This window comes from Mauremys reevesii, linkage group 8, assembly GCF_016161935.1.
Source record: "Mauremys reevesii isolate NIE-2019 linkage group 8, ASM1616193v1, whole genome shotgun sequence".
NCBI classification, from domain to species: Eukaryota; Metazoa; Chordata; order Testudines; family Geoemydidae; genus Mauremys; species Mauremys reevesii.
This window is the reverse complement of record NC_052630.1, coordinates 54,506,898-54,534,555: the sequence shown is the minus strand read 5'-3', so window position 1 is coordinate 54,534,555 and position 27,658 is coordinate 54,506,898. Positions and strand designations below refer to the sequence as shown.

The 27,658-nt window shown below is 44.6% G+C and overlaps 1 protein-coding gene across 2 annotated transcripts; it reads right to left on the bottom strand.

Moving 5' to 3' along the window:
- Positions 1-285: 285 nt before the first annotated feature.
- Positions 286-25,701, bottom strand: NPL (N-acetylneuraminate pyruvate lyase). Of its 2 annotated transcripts, none has more exons than XM_039486742.1 (12): positions 25,630-25,701; positions 23,645-23,713; positions 19,062-19,135; positions 18,257-18,344; positions 16,733-16,790; positions 14,738-14,813; positions 12,300-12,392; positions 8,766-8,911; positions 8,520-8,566; positions 7,748-7,832; positions 4,764-4,803; positions 286-3,016 (listed from the first exon to the last, which is right to left on the bottom strand). In XM_039486742.1, exons 2-12 carry the CDS (start codon positions 23,707-23,709, stop codon positions 2,877-2,879), a joined length of 912 nt encoding a protein of 303 aa, XP_039342676.1. In that variant the 5' UTR covers positions 23,710-23,713; positions 25,630-25,701; the 3' UTR covers positions 286-2,876. The 2 variants fall into 2 exon arrangements, with proteins under 2 accessions (XP_039342676.1, XP_039342675.1); XM_039486741.1 differs by lacking the exon at positions 25,630-25,701 and adding an exon at positions 25,149-25,186.
- Between the last annotated feature and the right edge of the window lie 1,957 nt (positions 25,702-27,658).

The following is a 27,658-nucleotide window of genomic DNA, read 5'->3' as shown; positions in this document are numbered from 1 at the left end:
AAGATGTACCATTGACTTCAGTAGGACTACTACCATGGGTAAAGTTAAGCATGTGCTTAAGTGCTTGCAGCATCCATCCATAAGATTATCTTCCTGAAGGAGCATGAGAGGAAGGGAAGATATTAAATTTTGAGAGACTAGAAAACAGTCCTCTGACCCATCCACCTCTGCCCCCTCAAGAGCATTTTTCCCCGAGGAGGAAATAGAGGCAAAATATTTTTAAGAATGCTTTTAATGATCACTAAAAAAAAAAAAAAAACCACACACACACAGAAACTTCATTGAAATGTTAAACAAAATTTCAGATGTAAACACAGTTTAATATCTGGAGATTTGTATAAACAGATCAAGACAGACTTAAAAATACCAGGAATAATTTGGGTCTGTTAGAAAAGTTATTCAACTGAAGATCTCCTGTTTAGATGCATCTATATATTATATTAAAACATGCAGAAAGTAAGTAACAGTGTATTGTTATGTGCATAATGTTGGAACAGTAATAGAGAATCTCATTTGGATTAGAGAACCTAAAAACATCAAAGTAAAAAGCTTTAAGGAACACACAGTAGAGTTCTCCTAAAATAGCTGAATTTGGGAGTGTGCACATAGTCTTATTTTTTCCTTTGATTTTTGTCATGCTGGCTCTCTGCATGCTTTCGCCAATCAATGGTTGGTTGTGCAAGGAACAGTTGCAAATGTGCAGTGCTCTTTGCTATTTCAGAGGCCACCTTCTTCCATGTTTGACCCACCAGGGAAGCTTACCTACATGCCTTACAGATTCAGGAAAAAAAACAAAAAAAAACCTTGTCAACTATCTAACTCAGTCAGGGCTTCTACAGTTTGTGTTCTGCAGATAGAAAGTGAGATTATTACTGCCAAACTGAAGAAGTTAATGGAATGTTACTCTCCAGGTTACCCAGAATCCTTGGATACTAAAATAGCAACAGATCACCAGATTCTCAGACCTGATTCTCCGTGCCTTGCACATGCAGTCAGTCATTCTTACCTGTGCAAAGTGGGTGTAAAACACTACCAAATCAAAATTCTCCAGGCACCTAGATGGTAGCATTTTGCCAAGGTGCAAACAAATACACATGGTGTAGTGGCACATTAGGTCCAATATGTGTAGAGGGCCCCTTAACATCAGCAATAAATGACATTTGTAAGAAGTGGTAGTGCTTTGCATTGCCATGTAGAACCTCTGGTTCAATTCCTGGTGCTGCTTTAGCCAGCACATGCTGGGAACAAGATGGAGCAAGTGCCTTCTGTCACAAAAGAGTTACTTAATTTTTTGTTTGAGGAAATACAGGGAGAGCAAGAAAATGGAGAAGAAAGATAAAGGGAAAGAAGCCTATGGAAGAAGAATGTCTTCTGGGAGTTCTGGGCACATTAACCTGATTCCTTTTACTCACTGGTAAAAATGGAGGTTTTGTAGGTTTATATGACATAACAGCTACACTAAAATACTAGTCTGAGCAGAATGATGATGTCATGTCAGAGTACAAGAGACATTACTTCACCCACGTCCCAGCATCATAAAAAGTGTGGGGGTGGGGCATTGGGACTGTCATAGTAGATGGAAATTCTGGAAGCCAGAGAGTCCTCTTCCCTTTCCAGAGGAACTCAGAATTCCAGCAAGGAACCTTCCTCCTCAGCAGAGAGTCAGGCTATGTCGACACCACCACTTATGTTGGTGTAACTTATGTCAACCCCTGCCATGGGGGTAAGTAGTGTCTACGCTGAAGTACTGCAGCTGTGCTGCTGTAGCATTTTCAGTACAGACATACCCTTATAAGTTTGCTTCATTAGAAGCATACCTTGCTTTTGTGCACCATAGGGCAGAGGTAACTACAGGCAAAGTTCAAATTTCAATTAACTGAATAGCCCAATTAATTGTGCTGATTCAGATAACCTCTTAGCAGCTCATTACACGCATGGGGGATACACTGTTCTTTCAGATCACACTCTTGGGGATCCAAAATGTAGTTAAGAGGGGGAATAGCTGCAGGAGACAAAAACCTCCTTGGTGTTGTTTGAGCACTTTTAGCGCTGACAGCTGTGGGGAGGGAGCCAGGCAGCTGTACCCCTCACTACAGTATCTGTACTGGTGCTTGTGGAATCCTGGGCTGTCAAGAAGGCTCCTGTCTCCTGTGGCTCCTTCCCCTCTACCTCCTTTCTTTTCTCTCTCCCATCCTCCTCTTTGTCTCCCCCACCCTCCAGCCTTTCATTCTGCAGTGATACCAGATCCTTTTCTCCCCTCCTCCCTCTGGGACTGGCATCACTGCAGCATGAAACAGTGGCTTTGTCTACACTACAGTCACTCAAGCGGCACGGCTATGGCACTGGAACTGTGCCGCTGTGGCGCCATAGTGTAGACGTTTCCTACAGCGACAGAAGGGGGTGTGCCCTCAATAGGTGTAATCCACCTCTCCAAGAGGTAGTAACTAGGTCAACAGAAGAATTCTTCCATTGACCTAGCCACATCTACCAGAGAGGTTAGGGCATCTTAACAACGTAGCTAGGCTGACCTCAATTTGAAGTGTAGACCAGACCTGTGAAACTGCAGCTAAAAATAGCACTTCCATTTATCTGAACACCTGGTTATCCAAAGGTCTCAGATGTCCTCCAGGCCATTCATATGAACAGAATTCACCTGTATTATAAAAGTTCCCCCTTTGGGTAATGCTAAAGGAAAGAAAGCAAGACATAGACTAACAAGGCCATCCTTGATAGGAAGTCACTTATTACAAATTAACTGATGGAAATCTCATTGAGTCAGTGTCCCCCCCAACGAGAACTCTTTGAGTGATGAATCACAAAAGCAGAGGCCCCAAACCTCCAGATCCATATTAATATCAGATCAACTGCTGGGACAGTCACATAATCAGGCTATCCATTTTAGCTTTTGCTTTCTCAATAAAATCCACAGAGGCACTCAGGAGCGGAAGCCGTGGGGGACCCATTGGAATCCTTGAGGTAAAACTCATGACTGCTTTAGTCTGTGCAACACCAAAACCTAGGTAGGCAAAAAGAAAAAGAAAGAAAAAAAGAAAAGCAGGTTACTTAAATACATCACTTAAATAAAAGACAGTCACTACAGAGGGCTCTAAAATCCCAACTGCACCAACTATTCCATCTCTTGTGAAACCCTAGAATATGGTCAGAGTTTAAATTCCCACAAGAGAAAAAGATGTAATCAGCAAGCAATGTTTGCAGACAGAAAACAGAGTTAATAGCCATCCTGTATTACAGTACAAACCACTCTTACCTACCCATATTTTCCTCCAAAATGCCCCAAGTACAATATTTCCTTAGTAATGCATGCTTATGCTCTGAAAAGTGACTCTGTAAGTATAGCTTTGTGAGGGTTCCCATACTTGTTTTTCCATGACTTCCAGATCAAACTAGGGTCATCTTTATAGATAAGATGCATCATCTAACTCTCAGCCTAGCAAACAACCTAGGAACCGAAAGCCCAACCGTGTCCTTTGTGGTTTACATATAGTATCAGAAGTAATACAAACTAACACCGAAACAGACTAACACGGCTGCTACTCAAAGTAGTAAAACTGAATTCTATACAGAATCTGTAAATAATTCTCTTGATTATGTGCAAACCAGAAAGAATCTGCCTCTGGCCCCCAAAGCGGTGATGGCTCTACAGGGTTAATAGGAGAAAACATGTATTTTTGCCAACCAAGTCAATAGATATAGTTTTGAAAGCACAAGGGGGGGGGGTAGGCCTACAATGTAAAAACACTTATTTTCCCTCATAAATGGATGTTTAGATTCTTGGGCCTGATTGTCCTCTCACTCATACCACTTATACTTGTGTAAAACTCCACTCGCTTGAAGTTACACCAACTGTGATAAACTCAGGACAGACAGCTTCAAGAGGGAAGGGGTAGAAAACAGTCCCAGAAGGTTAAAAAGCCCTTCTCCTTATCAACTGAGGAGAGGTAACTACAGGTCAGTCAGGTTCAGCTGAGAAGGGGTTACCAGAGAATCAATCAATTAGGATCAGCTGAGAAGGAGTTATCTTATGTCAATTAAGATCAGCTGATTCCCACTAAGGGCTGCCTGAGACCCTTTTAAACCCTCCTGTTAGGAGAAGAGGGGAGAGTGAGAGAAGGAGGAGTCATGCTGCTAACAGGTTAGGAGCAGCAAGACAGCAAGCTTCACCAGGAGGAGGCTGCATTCCTCCCATAAGGAATGCAAACAAGCCCAAAAGACTGGTGGAGAGAAGGAATGGACTTCCCCTGTGCAACCAAGAGGGCCTGTTTTACCCAAGCCTGTCTCACCAAGGCTAAAAGCAGCGGAGGCTGGTGAGACCGAGAAGGTGCCTTGCCACACAACATAACAGAGAGGAGAATCAGGCCCCCTGCGCTTTGTCATCAGGGCACTTTATTATCTTGTCCGGGATTGAGAACTCAGTAACAGTGACACAGAGTGGACTTAAGAAAAATGGATAGTCAGGATAAACTTTTTTTTTTTTTTTTTGAAGTTGGGGAATTTGTCAGAGAGCCTGGAGAAAGGAGAGAAGAGTGAGTAGAATCTTTCTGGATGTGCTTTGCCAGCTCAGTCATTGAACTCCCAACTGCTGATAACTCAAGAGCAACAGCAGATGTGAGGTCTCTCTCTGCACAAGACCGTTCAGAAGGGAGCTTCTCAGGTTGCAGGGACCTGGAAACTTCAGTGAAACTCATGGATTTTCAGTTCCTGTTTTACAACACAGTGAGGGAGGAAGATATTGCAGCACCTACCTAGTTTGAATACAAAGCTGAGAAATTCTCCAGTACAGAACTAGAAGAGAAACAGACAGTATTTTTTAATTCACTTCATATTTACAAGACATATATCCTAACAGCTCTGGATGCTTGTATAACAACAGTTATATATATGACATAACAAAGGGGAAAGTCCCCCGTACATTTGCCATGCCTTCTTAAGTAATCAACCTACTCTATCCCCAAAAGTACATCATCCACAGCTCCTCCCCCTCAATGACCCACTCCCACCTCAATGTACCACTCCCATTCAGGCCATCCTTATTATTCAACTTGGCCCCTTAACACAACAGTCTGAGGAAACTGGTGCACCATGCCCTTCTAGACTTCCAGACAGGAAGTCCTTTCCAGAGTAGAGGACCCTTTGTTGAACATGGCCCCCCACGCTCCTGCCACCAGTCCCTCTCTTTTAGAGCAAAGGAGAAGTGCCCCAGCTGCTCAAGACTGCGATAGAAAATTGTGTATCATTTGCATATTGACTGCACCATCGCTCAGGCCTCCTGACTCCTCTAGATGGCCTCCGACATGTTGAGCAAGAAGGGTAATGGCATAGTGACCCGAGAAACTCTGCATGATGGAGAACCCTTGTGCAGAATGTTATTGCCTACTGTTAACCAGGAAGAAAGCCCAATCTCAGTGGTGTGGGAGAGGTGGAGGGGAGAGACAAGAAGGAAAGAGGTGATGCTTGGTCCAGCCTAACCTTCCTTCCGCACAAGCAACTGATGAGGGAGGGGAAAGAAACTGCCAAGACTGGTTAAAAAGTGAGTAGAGTGGACAATGACCCATCTGGAATGGTTAAAAAGACAACTAGGACCACCACCCCTTAAAAGAGATTGGGCATGGAGCCCTATAGCTCAGGGGTCGGCAGCCTTTCAGAAGTGGGGTGCCGAGTCTTCATTCATTCACTCTAATTTAAGGTTTTGCGTGCCAGTAATACATTAACGTTCTTAGAAGGTCTCTGTCTATAATATATATCTAAACTATTGTTGTATGTAAGGTTTCAAAATGTTTAAGAAGCTTTATTTAAAATTAAATTAAAATGCAGAGCCCCCCAGAGCAGTGGCCAGGACCTGGGCAGTGTGAGTGCCACTGAAAATCAGCTCGTGTGCCGCCTTCGGCGCACGTGCCATAGGTTACCTACCCCTGCTATAGATGGAGAGTATTTGAATGGTGGTTATCAATCAGCAAGGGGGTGCTCAGCCAGGTTAGAAAGGCAGGAGGCAGTCCTCCAGACTAGTCAGCAGGTAGCTGTGTGCACACCGACAGGAAGGGAAGAGGAAGGAGGGTGGATGAGAAGAACATTGATTGGAAATGGGACAAGAGGATCCTAGAGCAGGTTGTGCCTAAGCCAAAACTTGTATGTGACTGGGGGAAAACACACATACCTGTCTGGGTTAGACTGTTTATGAGGGAAGAGATGGACAGTGCTCATTTCACATAGGGTTTTGGGGGCTGAAGGGGAGGTTACACAAGGGGAAGAAAGGTGAGCTGTGCCTTGGCTAGTTAAAATAGCAGGGTTCTTGCCTAGATCGGTTTGAGAAAAGGGGAGCTGTGTACCAGACAAACAGATTGTTTGTGTGTGAACATAGTGGTGAGAGATTAGGTGGTTAAAGTGGTGGTGGTGGGAAGCCACAGAATGAATGGTGCCCAGTGAAGAGAAGTTTAGGCAGTGATGAGCTGCCAAAATCTTAACAACGGGTTCCCTATAAAAAAGTTCTGATTTAAGGGATGTGTGACAGCATGTATTTTTTGTACCAATAGGGTTACCATATGTCCATATTTTCCCAGGAGGTGGTTAAGAACCGAAAAGCCCGACATGTCCAGGAAAATACAGATGTATTTTAACCCTACCTAAAGTTCTTTTTTAAAAAGATGGGGCTGAACTAGAAATGAGCTCCGTTTCACAGGTGTGGGTGGTGATCAGGGACAGTCTCAATTTTTGGGTCTTTTTCTTATATAGGCTCCTATTACCCCTCACCCCCGTCCCGATTTTTCACACTTGCTGTCTGGTCACTCTCGGGTGTGCACATGTGTGGGTCCCAGCTGCTCCCTGCCCCCCCCTCATTGAAGCAGGTGTGCAGGGTTACTGCCCTGGGAACTGCAGGGCACCAGTGGATGTGGGGCTGGCTGCAGATAGGGGCGTGGGGCAGGGCTAGCTGGAGGCAGGGAGTGACATGGGCTGGCTGTGGGCAGGTGATGCAGACGGGCGGGCTGCGGGCGGCTGTGGGCAGGGGGCGGCCGCGGCAGGGGCTGGCTGCGGGCAGGGGGCGGCTGCGGGCAGGGCGGCTGCGGGCAGGGGCGGCCGCGGGCAGGGGCGGCGCGGGCAGGGGCGGGGCAGAGAGGCGGCTGGGGCGGCGCGGCAGGGGCTGGCTGGGGCAGGGCGGCCGCGGGCAGGGGCGGCCGCGGGCAGGGGTGGGGCAGAGGCGGCTGGGGCGGCGCGGCAGGGGCTGGCTGGGGGCAGGGGCGGCGCGGCAGGGGCTGGCTGGGGGCAGGGGCGGCTGGGGCTGGGGCAGGGGCGGCAGGGGCAGGGGGTGGGGCAGAGGGCGGCTGCGGGCAGGGGGTGGCTGGGGGCAGGGAAGGCGGGGGAGGGGCGCAGACACTCACTGGGGGGGGGGGCTGGGAGCAGCAGGAGGCAGCCAGGGACTCACCAGGCAGCAGCAGGAGCCCCAGGGCCAGAGGTCCAAAGAGCAGGAGCAGCACCAGAGCCAGGAGGCAGCTCACATGGCTCTCGCAGCACAGCACAGCGCCCCCCAGCGGCCGGGAGGAGGAATTACAGGCTTCCCAGGCAGAGCCCATCAAAGCTTCCCTCGCAGGGAAGCTAGTTAACAAGCGGTTCTAAAACCGCTTCTAAATTTAACAACGGGTTCCCGCAAACCGGTGCGAACCGGCTCCAGCTCACCCCTGAGTTTAGGGAAGCCGAGAGAGGACACTCCCACTGTGAGCAAGTGAAGATGCTGTACCTGATGCTGTCGTGCTAATGCAAGGTCTTGCTTTGCAAAAGCCTCCAACATCAAGTTGTTTCTTTTGCCCAGGTAGTTGTATGTGCTGCAAAAAAAACAAAGTAAACTCAGTTATGCAAAGAGGTGCTTAGAGCAGCCACCACAACCAGAACAAACAAGAAGTCCCAGGCTTTCTAGTGCAATATTTTATTTTCAGAATGTAATCATTCCGATCTAGAAATTCCACGTGGTCTGAAACACATTGTATATAGTTGAGCCTTAAAAGCATGACTGCTCCCAATGAAAAAAAAGAAAGTGTTCCAATTAAGTGTTCTCTTCCCATCATCCTTTACAAATGACATTGGCTAACTGATTTTTTTGTTCTTGGAAAAACATTCTGGGAACAATCACTTTGTTTACTTGTCACTTGTGTGATTTATATATTGTACACATGAATTGCAATGCGGTATGGTAACTCATTTACGCCTCCTCAGGGGGGGAGGAAGAGTTGGCTAGTGCTTAAGCACTGATCCTGACCTAGGTTCGATTCCCTTCTCCACTTTCCCTAAGATCACACAGAAGTCTCTTTACTGAGGGGAACTGAAGTTCAGAGAGACTAAAGAGGGTAATAGTCCAACCCTGCCTCACAGCAATGTTGTGAGGATAAATAAATACATTGAAGATTGTGAGGTACTCAGGGTATTACAGTAATAGGGGCCATATTACTGTAGGGTACATAGACAGACAGTGGTAAATATGGCAACAAATGGAGCAGGAATGCAAAAAGACTGACCTTCCAACTGCCCCAGATGCTCCCATTGCCAGTGCGCTCAGCAGATGCTAGTTTGTGGGGGCAAAAAAAGCATTTTATTTCATATAATAAAAAGCAAAGGAAGAATGAGCAGTACAACTCGCAGTCCTGAACATGGCTAGAATTCAATTTGCACAGGGCAGTAATTGTTCAGGTTAGAACCAGTATGTGTCTTAGCATAAGCCATATGGTTTTTAGGGGAGATCATTAAAAGTGGAGCCCCCTTACCTCATCCACCCCATAGAGTAGCACAAACTGCTCTTTGTTGTTCTTCACACACTGTGCAAAGTCCAAGAGGTCTGTGTCACTGAACTTCACCCCCTGGAAGGTGGGGATCTGTTCTTTTATACCATCCAGCAGCTCCTCAATACGAACTGCACAGAACAACAATCTCATGTCAAGAAACACATTCCAGTCACATAAGAGGTCCCTGTCTGCTCCTCAAAAGGATCATCATTGTCACTCAAGCCTTACTATTCTTCATCTGAGCAGAGTCAGGTCCCTTCCCTCCCCTTCCCATCCCCTTACACAAGGTAATCAGAGGCAGACTTGTTGCTTTCCAACATTTTCTTTACGGTTTAAATGTAAGAGCTTGGTTACTTAAATAGCTTCAAAGGAACCAGTAAAGTAACTTTGGAATATATGAAGAGATGCACAAATGGGAGAAATGTACCATTGATATAGAATTGTCACTATCCCCTCTCATTTATACCTACTCCTGTGTTACATACTTGCTGCTTATTGACAATAAGCAAGATCATGTGGGACACATCCACATCTAAGCTGAAAAGCTTCTATAAAATTCTGCTACCCGCATTCCCCGCCCCCCCCCCCCCAATTGTCTATTTCCTGGCTTGTGCCCTGTTACACAGCAGTGATTTCATTAATATCTATCAGATGTCTTATTTCCTTTGAGTATTAATCTTAGTTCAGAAACTGAGAAATACAGTTAGATAAGCAGTTCAGAAATGAACTGGCAGCTACACTTTAAAAATATATTCAAAGAGGCTACATGGTGTGGTGCTTAGAGCAAGAGTCAAAAACTTAAGTTCAATTCTCAGCTGCACTGCTAACCATCTATGGACTTGTCTACATTAGAAAAGATTATTGTGACTGTATGGGATTAGTATTTCAGTTAGCTAACCAGGATTATGCTGTCAGTATTGAGCAGCACAAGTGGAGGTTATCACTTTCAGCTAGGTGTGGTGAAAGGTTGCTGGAAGCAGGGTTTAACCATGGTTAGCGGACATGATTATAAACGTAACCTCTCCTGGTCTTCACTGGTCACAATGTCATAGTCAGCATCATTTCATCTTATAGACTCACAGGAGCATAGTGATGGACGGGACCTCCAGAAGTCATCTAGCCCAGCTGCCTATGCTGAGGCAGGACCAGGTAAACCAAGACCATCCCTGACAAGTGTTTGTCCAACCTGTTCCTAAAAACCTCCAATGGTGGGAATTCCACAACCTCCCTGGGAAGCCTATTCCAGAGCTTAATTATCCTTATAGTTAGGTTAGTTGTTAGGAAAACCTTTCTAAGTCTCCCTTGCTGCAGAGTAAGCCCATTACTTCTGCTCCTACCTCCACTGAACATGAAGAACTGACCACCGTCATCTTGGTAACGGCCCTTAACATACTTCAGGTGTTATCAGGTCCGCCCCTCAGGGCTTGGCTACACTTACAAATTTGCAGCGCTGCAGCAGGGTGTGAAAACACACCCTCTCCAGCGCTGCAAAGCGCCAGTGTGGTCAAAGCCCCAGCGCTGGGAGCACGGCTCCCAGCGCTGTCCGTTATTCCCCACAGGGAGGTGGAGTACGGACAGCGCTGGGAGAGCTCTCTCCCAGCGCTGGCGCTTTGACTACACTTAGCACTTCAAAGCGCTGCCGCGGCAGCGCTTTGAAGTGCTAAGTGTAGCCACAGCCTCTGTCTTCTTTTCTCAAGACTAAAACATGTCCTGCTGTTTTAACCTTTCCTTGGAGGATAGGTTTTCTAAACCTTTACCATTTTTGTGGCTCTCTTCTGGATGATCTCTAATTTATCCACATCTTCAATAAAGTGTGATGCCTAGAACTGGACACAGTACTCCAGCTGAAGCCTCACCAATGCAGAGTAGAATGGAACAATTACCTCCCATGTCTTGTGTACAACCAGAGATGGGAGGTACATCTGTTAATACACCTCAGACTTAGATTAGCCTTTTTGCAACTGCATCACATTGTTGACTCATTAAATTTGTGACCACAGATCCTTTTCAGCAGTACTACCACCTAGCCAGTTATTCCACATTTTGTGCTTGGCATTTGATTTTTTCCTAACTGTTATACTTTGCACTTGTCTTAATTTAATTTCATCTTGTTGATTTCATATCAATTGTCCCATTTGTCAAGGTTGTTTTGAATTTTAATCCTGTCCTCCAAAGTGCTTATAACCCTTTTCAGTTTGGTGTTATCTGCAAATTTTATGAGCATCCTCTCCACTCCATTATCCAAGTCATTAATAAAAATATTGAGTGGTACACCTCTACCTCGATATAACGGTGTCCTCGGGAGCCAAAAAAAAAATCTTACCGTGTTATAGGTGAAACCGCATTATATCGAACTTGCTTTGATCTGCCGGAGTGCGCAGCCCCGCCTCCCGGAGCACTGTTTTACCGCATTATATCCGAATTAGTGTTATATTGGGTCGCATTATATCGGGGTAGAGGTGTACCAGACTCAGGACTGACTCCTCTGAGAACCCATTAAATACATCCTCTCAGTTTGATAGCAAGCCATTCATAACCGCTCTTGGAGTATAGCTTTTCAACCAGTTCCAGACTCACCTTATAGTAATTTAATCTGAACCACATTTCCTAGTTTACTTAGGAGATCATCATGTGAGACCATGTCAAAAGCCTTACAATCACATCTATTGCTTCCTCCCCACCCACTAAGCCAATAATTCTGTCAAAGAAGGAAATTAGGTTGGTTTTGCATGATTTGTTCTTGAAAAATCTATGCTTGCTATTCTTTATAACTATTATCCTCTATATGTTTACAAAATTGATTTTTTAAATAATTTGTTTCAGTATCCTTCCACGTACAGAAGTCAGGCTGACTGGTCTATGATTCCCAAGGTCCTCTTTGTTCCCCTTTTTAATAGATAGGCACTATGTTCGCCTTTCACCCATCATCCATGAGTTCTCTAAGATAATTGCTAATGGTTCTGAGATTGCTTCAGCTAGTTCCTTAAGTACCCTAGAATGAATTTCATCAGGCCTGGCTGAGTTCCTTCCCCCTTATTAATACACCGGACTATCACTAGAACGCGGGATTTGGTATCCATGCAGGGTACTGCTTTAACACAGGGACCGCGTTAAAATGAACTGCAATTAAAGTAATTAAATTTGGGTTCCATGGCTGCGACTGTGTTATATGCGAATGTATGCTATATAGATGCATGTTCTAGCGAGGGTCCTGTGTATTAACTGTGTTGAGTATCTGGTCACCATTAACTTTTTTCTAAGTAAAGACTGAAGCAAAATAGGCATTAAATACTTCATCCTTCTTGATGTCAAGAGTTATTAATTCTCCTTCCCCACTAAGTACAGCACCTACGTGACCATTCAATCCTGTTTCGGCACAGTAACATTTTCTAATGTAGACAAGCTAAATTTGTTTTCTAATTCTAGATTCACCAACTGTTTTCTGAGTAAATCCCTTGAACAGGGAAAGTCTGCATGTAATAGGAGCAAGAGTCACTGAATGAGCAATATACTTACTCTTTACACCTGTTAAAGAAGGAATGTGATAGTAATAAAATGGAATGCCAGGGGCTTCAGATGCAACTTCCCGTAAGAAAGCAACCAATGTATCTGAAAGAGGCAGTGAAAGAAGGCAATCATACACTGAGGCAAGGGAAGGAGGTCATCCACATAAAGGAGAGTTCAGGTTCACAGACTTATCAGCAAGCCATCTCCAAGTAGGGTGACCAGATGTCCCAATTTTATAGGGACAGTCCAGATATTTGGGGCTTTTTCTTACATAGGTGCCTGTGACAGTACCTCCCTTAAGGCTTTACGGAGATATGTTACATAGCATATGTAGTATAAAACACATTCTAAGCATATCTCTGTAAAGGTTATGATCTACTGAATGTATTAATCCTATCTGTATGCATGTATCATTTTTGTATTTGAAGTTATGAACATTATGAATGTTGGCTGTGTACTGGCTTGATTTCTAAATAACTTTAGTAGAGCATTTGGTCAGTTCCTGGAGAAAGGAATGTTGAAATTAAGTACCTAATCAAGAAACACTTAAAGGACAATGGATCTTGGAATGCTCCAATCCACATAAAAAGTCTACTTGAGGTGGTTCAAGGTAACATGTAGACAATGGTTGCTACCTGTAAAAACTGAGTCATGCACGGACATGTGACTTGCCCAGGAGACTCCTAAACTCCATCTTGGAGCTGGACTTTGCATAGGAGAGAGGAGGGGGTCTCCACCCACAAGAGAAAGTCTATTTAAACTCCGGGAGACCCCTCCATTTTGTCTTCACCTGGCTAAAGAGAGAGCATCTCCACCCCCCAGGATATTTGAAAGAAACTGGAACGAAGGACAGAGACTGCAGGGGTGTGAGTGATTGCTGGACCCAGGCTAAAAGGAGGAGATTAGTCTGTAAAAGGGAGCATTTTAGAACTGGTGAGAATCTTATCTGTATTCAGTTTGATTAGACATAGTTTTGCGCATTTTATTTTATTTTGCTTGGTGACTTATTTTGTTCTGTCTGTTACTACTTGAAACCACTTAAATCCTGCTTTCTGTATTTAATAAAATCACCTTTTTACTTCTTAATTAACCCAGAGTATGTATTAATACCGGGGTGGGGGGGAGGAAACAGCCGTGCATCTCTCTCCATCAGTGTTACAGAGGGCGAACAATTTGAGTTTACCCTGCATAAGCTTTATTCAGGGTAAAACAGATTTATTTGGGTTTAGACCCCATTAGGAGTTGGGCATCTGAGTGTTAAAGACAGGAACACTTCTGTTAGCTGCTTTCAGGTAAACCTGCAGCTTTGGGGCAAGTAATTCAGACCCTGGGTCTTTGTTGGAGCAGATGGGAGTGTCTGGCTCAGCAAGACAGGGTGCTGGGTTTCCGAGCTGGCAGAGAAAGCAGGAGCAGAGGTAGTCTTGGCACATCGGGTAGCAGCTCCCCAGGGGGGTTCTGTGATCCAATCTGTCCCAGTGCCTATTACCCCCCACCCTCTGTCCCGATTTTTCACACTTGCTATCTCTAAGGAGACCTTATTTCTCTATCTCTTCTGCACTTAATAGGTGCAGGATATAGGAATTGGGTACTGTGCTTTTAATTGTGAGCCCTCTAGTGTTTCTCAATGTCTAGGTTTCAGAAGCCAACAGAACAGCAGTGTATATACGTAGCTAGGCCTTGAATGGTGTATAAGATTAGTAAATGTGATTATTTCAAACCCACTGGGCCAGTGTAATTCCTTCATATTACATGTGTTATATAAAAACACAGACAACAATAGGTTATTTCATTTTGGGCTAATCTGAGGAATTCATAACACTGGCTAGGGTCAGAGTGTTGCAAGCTTCTTCCACACAGCTCTATCATTTATCCTCAGTTCTGATCTGCTCCCAAGTAATTCTGCTCCTCACAAGTAATATGCACTGGTCCTGTTAATCCACTCCTGTGCTTCCAGAAACTGTCAAATATGCCAACGTAATGTATGCAATTTGGTGTGTCAGTAGGCATCAAGAGATCATCAATTAGCTTCACTTTTGACCAAGGCCAAACACACCACTGGCATTCAAACAATGTTATTTCCAGAAATGGTTTCCAAAAGAATGTCCATATGACAGTGAGGATGGTGACATTCTGAGCCAGAGCAGCAGAGGGTAAAGGAGGAGACTATAACACAGGACCTATATTAAAACTCGATTACCTGCCCTCTTGGAGTTTTTTCCAAACACTTGAATGAGGAATATAAGCACTATAAAGGAAGTTTTATCATTGAGGAGCCATATAGCAAAGATACAGATACTCTGACCAACTACAGCAGCATTGCTGCCACAGATCTCTAAAAAACATGACCTCCCTTTACCATATCATACTGCTGACAGCCTGAATGTGTGGAAAACTGCAGAAGAAAAAGGGCTTCTGTGGGTCTGATGGCCACAGACATCTCTGCTCACCTTTGTTTGTAGGTTTGAAAAAAAAGGGGGCAATCGCAGCGATACCACTGGCTCCTATTACAGCTGCATGTTTGGCCTGAATAGGAAAGAACAGAATGTATCAAAAGGTGCATGCACTGCATGTATTTTTAATCCTGCACATAGCAAAGAACCACCACATCAATCCATTTCACCGCTATGAATTAAACTCTTAGAAGCAAGTTGTACATTATGGGACAAGTTCAGCCCTGAAGTCAATGGGAGTTGTGCCAGGGATGAAGGGGCCCTTCCATCAATGTAATGCACTACCTCTGTTTCTAAACAAAACACACATCTATTACCTCTGCCTGATTAATGAATGGTCCTCCATCCTTACAACTCCCACCTCCCAAGAAATAGGTTAGCATCACTGTCTCCCAATGTGTAAAATGGGGTCAGACAGGTTAAGCGACTTGCTCAAGTCACACAGGAAGTAAGTGGCAAAAGCAGGGAATAGAATCCTGCTCTCTGGCACCATCAGGTTCATCAAGAATTTTCCCTTCCTTCAGCTACTACGTGCCTTTAGGATTCCCACATCCCTGAAGAAGTGGCCCGGAGTGGACCATCTGGGCCTGAGAACATGTGTGGAGTGAGAGCGAGTGAGACAGTGCATAAGTGAACAGGGGCTGACAGAGAGAGATTGAGTCAGAAGACGGGAGAGTATGGAAGCCCCTAAGAAACAGAGGAGGAGGAAATGAGGAGTGGGGGTCCGGGGGGGGGGAAAAAAAGGAATCAAGTGCAGGTATAGGGGAGCCAGGTTACCAGTAGGCTGTGCTTAGGGATGGCTCCAAAATAAATAAAAAAATAAAAAAATATCCATAAGCCTAACTAGGTTTTTCTAACATATGCCCATCATCCTAGTGTCACTCTCTCAGCACTAATGACGCTTTATTTCCTTGCAACACAGGCTGGTGTGGAGGGGATTTTTTTGTCCCGGACATCTATAGCAATTTTCTGAGTGGGATGCTCCTGGAGAAAAGGTGGCAATGTTGAATGCAGATCCTACATCCTGCATGCCTACCTGGTGGAATGTTAAAGGGTACCTGAGAATTTTCAGGGCACAGCAGATGCTACTTGATACATCAATGAGGCAGCAACATCCCCTCATGACAAGCTGATGCAACTTCATGACACAAGCTCATCCCTTAGGACAAAGCCTCAAAGAGCAAAAGCCTCCATTCATTAAACCTTCCCACAACCTGAGTGCAGTGAAGAGGAGCCTGGCTGGTTCCTCCAGTGAACTAAATCAAAAGAGCCTCAATCCCAGGGGAGCCTGAGGTTTATCCTAAAGTGACCCACAGCAAAGTGATTAATACAATTTACAATGATCATTAATTATATTACTGAGATGAATGGGGCCATTCACATGAGGGGTGTCAGGTCACATTTGGAAGTCTCCTCCCCCCCAGTAAAATGGTGGCAGAGAATCTATTTGTAACATTCTGTGCTTGTACAGCACCTAGTGCAATGGGGTCCAGCTCCATGAAAGGGAATCCTAGGCCCTGCAGCAATACAAACAAATCAATTCTGCATAATCTGACAGCTGCCCAGAAGATACTAGTAGAGCAAACCAACTCAGGCTGATTAGATCCAATGCTTGTGTGCGCAAAGACTCAGGGGGTATGACTACATTGATAAAATACCATCAGGCTCACTGGGCTTGGGCTGCAGGGCCATAAAACTGCAGTACAGACATTTGGGCTCGGAGTGGAGCCTGGGACCTTGTAAGGTGGGCGAGTCTGAGAACCCAGGCTCCAGCCTGAGTTAAAAGTCTACCCTGCAATTTTATTGCCCTACAGCCCAAGCCCTGTGAGCCGGAGTCAGCTGACCCAGGCCAGTGTTTTATTGCCATGTAGATGTACCCTCAGGATCCCCCTGGACCAAGTGCATAAACTCAGAAAAGAGGATCCAACCCACTCGTATGTAAGGTTATGGAAAGACAAAAGGAGGCGGCGAAGAGAAAATTCACACACGCACCAGTTCCTTTGCCTCTGGTAGATTTAATGCTCCCACGTGAATGATCACATGATCCAACCTGCACAAGAAAAAGATTGAAAGGTTGCTGTTATTTTTGGTTCATGGGAATTTAAATGTGGGGGAAAGATGCCAGACAGTCTGGGTAACTGAATTATGTCCTCTATTTGTCCACACAGAGATACTTCATTGGAGTGGGGATACAAACTAAAAGGGATCTAGAAACAAAGTTTTAGAGTACAGCAAAAAGTTCAGCCACACATCCAACACTTCTTCCCAGTTCCCTCCCCTACCCAGAGGTGTTCTCGACACCCTGATCCCACAATCTTATTTCTGCAGCTCTCTCAGATCCTCATCGCCAGAGCTGCCAAATGCTGGCCAAGTGATCCTCCTGAAGCAGTGGGCCAGATTCTCCCCTGCTTTGCCCCTTGTGTAGTCTCTTCCTCTATGTAAAGTGCTAATCATTCTGATCTGCAACATCTGACACCATTTTGCATCAGCAGAAATGAATGCACCAGGTACAAGGCTGTGGAGAATCAGGCCCATTGTAGGCAAGCTTAGAGAGTCACACAGAGTAGGTTAAAAAAATAAATTCATTTTTCATGGGAAATTTTCAAAATTCTTTCTCCTCCCCCTTAAACTTTCCATTGGAATTTTTTGAGTTATTCAACAATAAAAAAAACCCAAAACAAAAACACAAACCCGAATCCAGAATTTTTTTTTTTTTAACTCAAACTTGAACAAAAATTATCCAGATACCCCTCCCTACTTCAAGGAAAAAAAACCACCCATTTTTGTTTCCTCTTTCTCCCCTCAAGAGAAGCCCAGAAAGTTTAAAGCCAAAAGAAAATTCAGGGAATTCCTCCACCCACCCCGGTTATCCCTCCCCCGATTTTCACTGTCCCTTCCCCATAATTCCACATTCTCCTCCCCATCTCTCACCTCCCCGCAACTCACTTTCAACATGGACGTTAGAGACAGCGCAAAGGCGAGTGATATGAGAATATGCAAAACATCCAAGAAGAGGGATGGTCCAGTGATTAGAGTTGTAACGTGGGACTCGGCAGACATAGGGCCAATTTCCTGCTCTGCCACATACTTCTGGTGTGGTTTTGGGCAAGTCACTTAGTCTTTCTGTGCCTCAGTTTTCCCATTTGTGCAATGGGGATAATAGCACTGCCCTGCCACACAGGGGTGTTGAAAAGATAAATACATACAAAGATTGTGAGGCTCTCATGCCTGTGTTAAGGCAACAGAAAAGCAGCAAAGAGATGGTCTCATTTTCACATCCCTTATTACTTTCCCTTCCCCCAACTTAAGCAACAGGAAGAGGGCATTTTCCAAAACCACCTCTCTTCCACATGCCTCCATAAGCATTTCTATAGTCCCTGATTTTGACAACACCAGCAAAATCTTGATAAAAAGGGACAAGGAAACAAAATAGAGGAAGTAATTAGATGATGCACCCTTTGCTTAGACAAGCAGTAATGTCTAGGTGAACAGACATGTTTCCTTAGAGCTACTCACTTGTTTTTCCCTTTGGTCACCCACTCCTCTGCCAGCTGCTTCCTCTCCTGGGTGCTCAGTGCCAGCCCTTCTCCTGTTGTGCCATTCACTGTTTCAAGCAGAACACAACACACTCTAAGGCCTGGCCTACACAGAGAAGTTGCACCGGTTTGACTAAATACCATACTGAAATTTAATCACACAAACTAACCCAATATTGGACAGTTATAAATGGATATGCAAGCCCACACAGGGGTTTGCACTGATTTAAATAAATTGTTTTTAAAGTGCTTTAGTTAAACGTTGAGAGAGAGAGAGTGTGTGTGTGTGTGCACCCCCCCCCCCAAGAGAGGGAGAGGCCTATAGCACTGAAAGAGTTAAATGCATATGACCTCCTAGGCCAACACAATCAGAAAGGAAGAAACCCTTGTAAGAGAACAATGGACTTGAAGCTCATTTGATAAAGGTGCCTATTGGATAAATGCATCTCTCTCATATCCAATGTTGTCTATCAGGTGACCACATCTTGCCCAAACGTGGACAGAATTATTCAGATGGGTCTTTTCTGTCACTGCTTTGATCCTTTTTAATGCCCTAATGTGGCATTGTCTAGTAGTTGTCTCTTTGCTTCCTTCCCCACTCCAGTAACATTCTCATCTTCTGCTCTATCCTGCACATAACTGGGAATTTGGGCTAAAACAGATTCCTAAAGAATAGATTATGATCTCTTCCACTTAAGTGCACGTTTATAATGCTCCCATCCCCATATTCCACTGCATCACAGCTCTTGGCTGACAAGAAGCACAGTTCACTACTTAAGACTTACCAAAAACATTCTTCACACCCTGCTCTTTTATAAGATAATCCACATATTGCCCAATCACAGAGAGGTTAATTTCTCTGAAAAGAAAGATAAAAAAGGGGAGGACAGAAATAACATGTGTGTAAGGCAGGGGTCAGCAACCTTTCAGAAGTGATGTGCCGAGTCTTCATTTATTCACTCTAATTTAAGGTTTTGTGTGCCAGTAATACATTAACATTTTTAGAAGGTCTCTTTCTATAAGTCTATAATATATAACTAAACTATTGTTGTATGTAAAGTAAAGAAGGTTTTAAAAATGTTTAAGAAGCTTCATTTAAAATTAAATTAAAATGCAGAGCCTCCCGGACTGGTGGCCAGGACCCGGCAGCGTGAGTGCCGCTGAAAATCAGCTTGTGTGCCACCTTCGCCACACGTGCCATAGGTTGCCTACCCCTGGTGTAAGGAATCCCTGACCAAGTACAAGTTCTAACAGGTTTCCCTCTAATACCCTAGAGGGGTTGGGAGTATGAAATCTAGCTTTAAAAAAAAAAAAAAAGTTTCATCTGCCCACTTCCTGAATTGTGGAGACCTCTATACATAAAAGCTTCTGAACAGGGTATTTGGGGCTGAGAACACCAGATTAGAAAGGGTCCTGTATGAGAGACCTAATCGGGGTTCCTAGAGCATGAGATTCACAGAACTATAGGACCCAGATATTCAGCGATCAGAACCACAAAGCTTCACGTGTTCTATTATTGCTACAATGTATTCATGCCTTTAAAAAAATATATATTGAAGACTTGATAGGAACACTATTTTTCAAGTTTACCTTATTCTGTCTCGTAACCACTGCCCTTCTGAGCACACAGCAGCCACCAGGCTGGCTCTGACTTCTGGAAAGCGCTACAGCAGATGTTCTCAAACTGTTGTCCGTGGACCACCAGTGGTCCACGAGCTCCATTCAGGTAGTCTGCGGGTAGTTCCCTCTAAGGCGCATGCCTGGGTGGCTGCACACAACAGAATGAAGGGCCACCCACCTAATTATGGGAACCGCTGAGAAGACTCACATGTAAGGTGAGGTGGTGGCTGGGGGGGCAGGCTGTGGGGTGAGAAGAGGGGGTGGGGAGAGGCGGCCAGACAAAGAAGCAACTTTCCCCAGCTCCAGGGCTGGGGCTGCCGGGGAGACATCCCCCTCCTTCCCAGCCCCAGCTCGGGGGCTGCCGCAGCGGGGGAGAGAGGGCACATCCATTGCACTGGAAAGGTAAGACTACTGATATTAAAATATGAGTTGGGGTTTTTTTTTGTAGACCAAAAAAACGTGGATTATTATTAAGGTTTTTTTATATAGCGCTTTTATCCAACGTGCTTTACAATAGTTAACTAATGGTACAAACAACATTTGGAAAGATCATTAAGTGGTACGCCAAGACCCTCAGCAATTTTCAAGTGGTCCGCGAAAAAAAAAAAAAGTTTGAGAACTATTGTTCTAAGGAACATGGGGTAAGCCCGTAATAAAGTGTAGCTAGAAAGGATACCAAGCTTAATTATGTTTTAATGGCTGGTTTGAAACTAGTAGAATCTCAGACACTGAAGTCTCCAATCGCCAGCCGGGTTCATTCAGGCCTTCGGAGGTGGATAGACAATTCTAGGCAAGTTTATTGTGGATTTTTCAGATACAGAAAAAACAAACAAGGCCCTTTCTCCCCTGGGCAAACATTTAATATCTTGTAGTGCTTGAAGACTGCAGGTCTAACTGAAAAGTGACTAGGTAAAAATAGTAACTATTGCTTTGACAGAGCTATTCCTTTGCGTATTCACAGTCATATCTGCTCTCTTCAGTGGCAGGTAGAGAACCAAATCCTCAGCTGATGTAAATTAGCATCAGCTGAGGACCTAGCCCCATACCTTTACAATTTTGCAGTCTCTAGTGAAAATATATGCGTTACTCTTTACTGCTGCTTGCCCTGCAGAGCCCCTCCCAGATATTGTATGCTAAATTCCAATCTGTGCAAATTTAGTGAAGACAATGGGATTGTGCCTGTGTCAATGAGAGGTATAATTTGCTCTGCAGAATGTGTGTTACTGGTGGTCACATGAGAGATGGCTACAATTTGTTGCTCAGGATCCAGGCTTAATCTGCAGAAGGAGTTCTTAAAAACTATTGTCTGAATTTTAAATGGTACATGCTGACTACAGAAATCACTGAGACAGACCCTATGATCTAGAGCTGCTCAAACAATGGTGACCTTTACAGAATAATTTTATTTCATAAAAATTTAGATTTTGAGAAATCTTGACCAGCTCTGCTGTGATCCATTTTTGCCATCACAGAATTAAACAAAGATCAGAGGTAAGTTCCAGCATTCTTGGTCAAAATTTCCCTTACCCTCCCCACCTGTATTCTACAGTGTGTTAGATGGTTGCCAGTGCCACTTTCCCACTCCCTGCATCTCACTGGTGTGCTGCACGCTTGTAATTTGTGGAGCACTAAGACTTCATATAGGATGAAAGGCTCAGAGTAAAATATTAGAGGAAAAACAGTTTCCCTCCTATTACATTCTTGGATGCTCACCATTTAACCCCTTTAATGGGCTGTGGTCTTGGCTTTAACACGAGAGACAAAACAAGACCCTCTGGCATAGCCACTTATCTCTGCTACTGAAGATGCTTTGTGGGGTTTTTTTCTGCCCTATTAAAATACAGTGGCTCATTTCCAGCAGCTCTACCATGCTCAGATTATTAAGTGTTTCTTGTATTATACATTGTAGTTTAAGGAGAATTAAGATTGGAATGGAACGCTCTTGGATCAAGATAAAAAAAAAAAATCTGAGCTCCCGATTCAATATCTGCCAGGGGGAAAAATGCATAGTTCCCAAACAAGATGAAATATGTAGTGTTGTTGGTCAGCCATACAGTTCCCTTTGGACATTGGAGTGTGACTCAAAATGCTAACTGTCTAGCTGTCCTTAAACTGGTGAGACAGACAGCATGTGTAATCACAGCATCTCTATCAGGTTCAGATTTTAAATTAGTCACCAGGAGAACCTTTTAGTTATTCTGACTATGTGGCTAGTGAGCCAACGTCAGAGTGGCAGACGGGGTCTGATTCTCCCTTACATGAAGATCACTTTACACCACTCTGGCAGTATAAAGGGGACTTAAAGGGAGGAGGAAAATATCTCCTATCCAGGGGGTCTCTCTTGCAAACAGAGCACTGCCATAAGGGCTCTTCTCCAGCACACCTCCCCACCCCCAGCATGAGTGGGGGAGATAGGGAGGCGTGTGAGACCAAAGAATATTGTGCTGAAGCCATTCTCTGCATCCTGCTTCCCTGATTCAACCTAGGTGTGACTCCTTCATAATCTGGGATGACTAACTGTAGGACCTCCATCCAGCCCTTAAGAGCAAGCCACCCAGTTACACTCCCCCAGCACACACACTTTGAAACCTTGCTTGCCCTCCCTCCCACTCAATTTGCCAGTGTTGCTGGCCACCTGAATGCATGGTCTGGGCTCTCAACACACTGAGCAGGTCTAGAGTCACCTAATGCTCCTTCACTCACTGCTCCCATGTCGCCTGAGAAGAGACTGAAGCCGCCCACACTTCCCTGTTCCCGTGTGCCCTCAAGGCCCACTGTTTGGGTGCTCATTTCAGCAACCTTAACCCCGATTTAAAGATGTGTGCGATTATAAAACAATTTTTAAAAATGCATTTTAAAGAAGTGTGATGTACACATATGGATATTTATAGGCCAAAAGATGTCACAGGATCATTTAGTGCACATAACAATCCAGTGTCAGCACATCATGGTGTAGTTCTAACATTCATGCCTCTTTCTTTTAATTCCGCCACGGCCTCCTGACCAATTGTTTGTTGCTGTAATCCATTGTGTCTTTTTTGGTAATTAAACTAAGCGCTTTTGAGAAGGGAAGCGCTATGAACAACTTCTGGGTACTCTAAAAATACAAGTTATTTTTAGAACTACACTCTACTACTGTAAGAAGTGGCTAAGCAAACCATCCTTCATAGTTACAGGATGCAGGCTGTTAAATGGCATCTGGTGGATGTTACTTTGCCCTTTCTCTTTGCTTGGATAAAGAGAGAAAGGGACAGTCTTTATTTTGCTTGTGATAATAAGAATAATCAGGATTGGATTCCATATTTATGGCCTCTCAATAACTCCAGATCAAATGTTCTCAGTTTACAAGTAGAAAGGAGTGGCGTAAATACTGACATAGCACTGTTCAAACCTAGATCTCAAAGCACTTATCAATGGCAGGTAAGGTTGAGCAACTCCATTTTTACAGGGTAACCAACCTGGTTTTTTCCTCCCGAGCCAGCCTAGATTCTCACCACAAAATTTTTTTGACCACCACAAAATTAACCTTTGCTCCCAGTATTGCAGGACTGTAAGGAAGGGGATTGTCAGTCAAACAAAAGCCTTTTCAAACCTTTGTCATCTTGGGATGTTGAACATTGTTAGAAAGTTAACTTAAAAAAAAAGTAGTTGAAAAGCAAGTAGGAAAATGTAATGTTCTGGGAAAAAGTTCACAATACATTAATTGACATTGACAGCAACCCTTTTGGCGGTGAGAGATAATATTTACCCATCTGGAGTCATTGGAGTGATTGTAGCTGCTGTGAGACCCTGCAATCTCTTTGGCGATGCCATTGAGCTGTTGGGAGAAGTCAGAAAGACAAGCAAAATTTCTCTCAACTAGAGACATATATATTTTGAGTAAATTCTGTTAATGACAAAGCCCTACAGGCAAAGCCTGGAACAAGTGGACTTTGTATGTTTCTTTTGAGAAAAACAGATTGTGCAGTTTTCTGAGGACCTGTAAAGACAGGGTTACTGTAGCAGGCAAGGTCTGAGCATAAGATTGGTAGCACTCGATACAGTTCTAATTCAAAGGCAGTTTCTCTTTGAATCTCCTGTTTTCACATGTGCATCACTTCCTAAAACATTCACCTTTGGGCCAGACAGTAATTATGTCTGGGGTCTCTGCTTGAAGAGAGAATTTCTGGAAGCAAAATTTCTAACACCATTTTTTAGGTCTGGGGAGGGAGTGGAAAAGATGCACATCAAACAATATAAAGGGGGGAAAATATAAGCACATTTTTATCAAGGGAACTAAGCCACCAAACTTTACATTTCATATGGACAGAATCCCTGAAAAGCACTATAGCTTCTGCTTGGGTTGGAGATTGTGGGAAATTAAGTGACTGAAAAGTCACTTCTGAGCCTGGTCAATTCTACTTCTCTTAACCCACCACTCTCATTACTGTTATTCCAAACATGGCACCGGTCCCACCTTCAGTCTCTCTCTCCTCTTGGAAAGGTTGGGAAAAGGAGAATTCTTCTCCTACCGGACAGTGAGGTCTCTACTATGCTATGCTACCCCTTTCCCAGCCTTTGTCTTTGGTGCCTTCTCCTCCATGACTTTCTCTGCTGCTGCTTCCAACTTTGTCTACAGCATCAAAACAAAACTGATCACGTTTGTCCCAGTTACATGTCTGGTTGGCATTACTGAGCAGTATTGGAGGCACCCAGAGTGCTATGTCTGAGAACATAAGACTTCAACGCTGCAATGGTTACACTTGGCTCAGCTTTGGGAGGTTGTCTTCACAATCATAGGGGCTAGAAACAAAATTCTTCTATAAATTAAAGATTTGATTCAGCAGAAGCAGATGGCACTGGCACCCCTCCTCAACTACAGAGTGGATTGTGAGTCTTGTTAATGCAAAGCTACTCTCTAACAGGTTTTGCCCTGAGTACAAATAGTATGGAAATAACAGCACACAGCACAGGCTCTCTTGAGAACATGCTGATTTGCACATTAGGTGAACAGCTCCAGCCCAGAGATAACAGCATCACGAGCCTTACAGTGGATGGGGACAAAATCTGCTACAACCACACGGCTCAGAAACTCAGTCCCCGCTCCTGTGAGCCCCACACACCACCCCTCGGTCACTCTCAGAAAGCCGGTCTGTCTGCCCCCCGCTTAAGAAGCTGAGTTTCTCAGCTGCCAGCCCTCCCCAGCTCTGCAGAGCCCCCCCGGCAATGAGTCTGCAGTCCTGCCCACCCGGCCTGTGTCAGTCTGTCCTCACCTGCAGAGCGAGCCCCTGTGCCCGGCGCTGCCTCCCTCCCTGCCCTGGCCCTCAGCACGGGACTGAGCTGGTGTCTGACTCTGCCCCCTCGAGCCGCTGTGGCTTCCTTTGTGCTGCTGAGCATGCGTGGAGGGGCCGCACATGCTCACTGACAGCAGCTGAAGCCCTGCCCTAAGCCTGCCCTCATCACCCCCAGCCGCAGGGCCGGCTCCCCGAGCAAACTGCGCCTCGCCGCATGGGGGCGGCTCCGTGCCCAGGGCCCCCCACTGCCCATTGCAGACCTGGTTCCTTGTCACCCTTGTTAAGTTATGGGCGTGGCCAAAGTCCTAGTCGGGACGGGGGCCCCACGATGCCCGTGTGTGAACCCCACGGTGGGTCCTGCCAGCGTTCACAACCCGACCCCCACCCCGGGGGCGGATGGGCGCGGCCCTGCTGGACAAGCGAACGAGCCGGGGCCGGTCGGCGCAGTTCTCTTAGTTACATGCTGCTGCCGATAGTTTTCAGTCGTGGTTGGGGAGCGGGTGAAGCGGAGTGGAAGAAATGTTTGCGCTCCGGAGAGGAAGCGGAAGAGAGAAGGACAATTACAGCTCGGCAGCTGCCCAGCACGGATCAGTGTTGATTGCACGAGTGCAGAGATTTGATTTCCTTAAACAGGGGCGGCTCTAGACATTTCACCGCCCCAAAGGGGGGGGGGGGAGAGCGCTCTTCGGGGGAGCCGCGGGAGGTCCACCGAAGCCGCGGGACAAGCGGATCCTCCGCAGGCACCCTGCCCGCCGACCTCCCGGCTACCGGCAGAGCCCCCCCCCACCCCCGCCGCATGCCGCCCCAAGCACGCGTGGCCGTAAACATCTTGCTGCAGCATTCCCATGGCTTGGGTGCCCTAACTGTGCATTTCCTTGACATATGGAATAAGGATCCAATCCTCACAAGGGGCTTTACTCTGCATGGCCAATATGTACTCTCAAGCTCATCTCATTGCAGTTTTTACCTGATAATTTTGTTTTTAATTTATTACAAAATTTCATCCATGAACACTAAACAAGCAATCTGTTTCTGGTGTTCCCATCACTATATATTTTTTGCACAGGCTTCCTTCCATGCCCTTCTTCATTTGTCGCCCCCCCCCCTTTTTTTTTTAAACGAGTTGGCTGTGTGGTTGTGGAAGTCCCTCCTACCCTATCCTTCTTTAGATATATGTATATTTTGGTGCCATCTGCCATTTTGCGGAAAACAAGACTTAAATTTTATATGATTTAGCCTTATTGGAAACATTAAAATAAATTGGAATAAATATAGACTTCATGATGTTCCTAATTTTTAAGAGGCAATATGCTTTTTATGAAGGTAGTACAATTCTAAATAATGGTTGTTAAACAATTGCAAAGGCCACAAAAGAGAAGTGAGAGAAAAAATAGGGCTGTCAAGCGATTAAAAAATTAAACAATAATAGAATGCCATTTATTTAAATATTTGTGGATGTCTTCTACATTTTCATATATTGATTTCAGTTACATCACAATACAAAAGGTACAGTGCTCACTTTATATTTTTTATTACAACTACTTGTACTGTAATAAACAAAATAGATAGTATTTTTCAATTCACCTAATACAAGTACTGTAGTGCAATCTCTTTATCATGAAAGTTGAACTTACAAATGTAGAATTATGTACAAAAAAACCTGTATTTAACAATGTAAAACTTTAGAGCCTTCAAGTCCACTCAGTCCTACTTCTTGTTCAGCTAATTGCTCAGACAAACAAGTTTGTTTACATTTGCGAAAGCTAATGCTGCCTGCTTCTTGTTTATAATGTCACCTGAAAGTGAGAAGAGGCATTTGCATGGCACTGTTGTAGCTGGTGCTGTGAGATATTTACATGTCAAATGCACTAAAGATTCATATGTCCCTTGATGCTTCAATCACCATTCCAGAGGACGTGTCCATGCTGATGATGGGTTCTACGCGATAATGATCCAAAGCAGTGCAGACCGACGCATGTTCATTTTCATCATCTGAGTCAGATACCAACAGCAGAAGGTTGATTTTCTTTTTGGTGGTTTGGGTTCTGTAGTTTCCTCATCAGAGTATTGCTCTTTTAAGACTTCTGATAGCATGTGCCACACCTCATCTCTTTCAGATTTTGGAAGGCATTTCAGATTCTTAAATCTTGGATTGAGTGCTGTAGCAATCTTTAGAAATTTCACATTGGTACCTTCTTTGCATTTTGTCAAATTTGCAGTGGAAGTGTTCTTAAACGAACATGTGCTGGGTCATCATCTGAGACTGCTATAACATGAAATATATGGCAGAATGCAGATAAAACAGCAAGAGATATACAATTCTCCCCCAAGGAGTTCAGTCACAAATGTAATTTATGCATTTTTTTAAATGAGCATTATCAGCATGGAAGCATGTCCTCTGGAATGAAGGCCAAAGAATGAAGAGGCATATGAATCTTTAGCACATCTGGCACATAAATATCTTGCGATGCCAGCTACAAAAGTGCCAT

What these genes read in the sequence shown, in the direction of transcription:
- NPL (XM_039486742.1), bottom strand. Translation starts at nt 23,709, where the DNA reads ATGGCATCGCCAAAGAGATTGCAGGGTCTCACAGCAGCTACAATCACT. An exon ending in TACCAGAGGCAAAGGAACTG is followed by an intron (nt 14,814 to 16,732) that starts GTGCGTGTGTGA and finishes TTTCCTATTCAG; the next exon opens with GCCAAACATGCAGCTGTAAT. An exon ending in CAGCTTTGTATTCAAACTAG is followed by an intron (nt 3,017 to 4,763) that starts GTAGGTGCTGCA and finishes TTGCCTACCTAG; the next exon opens with GTTTTGGTGTTGCACAGACT.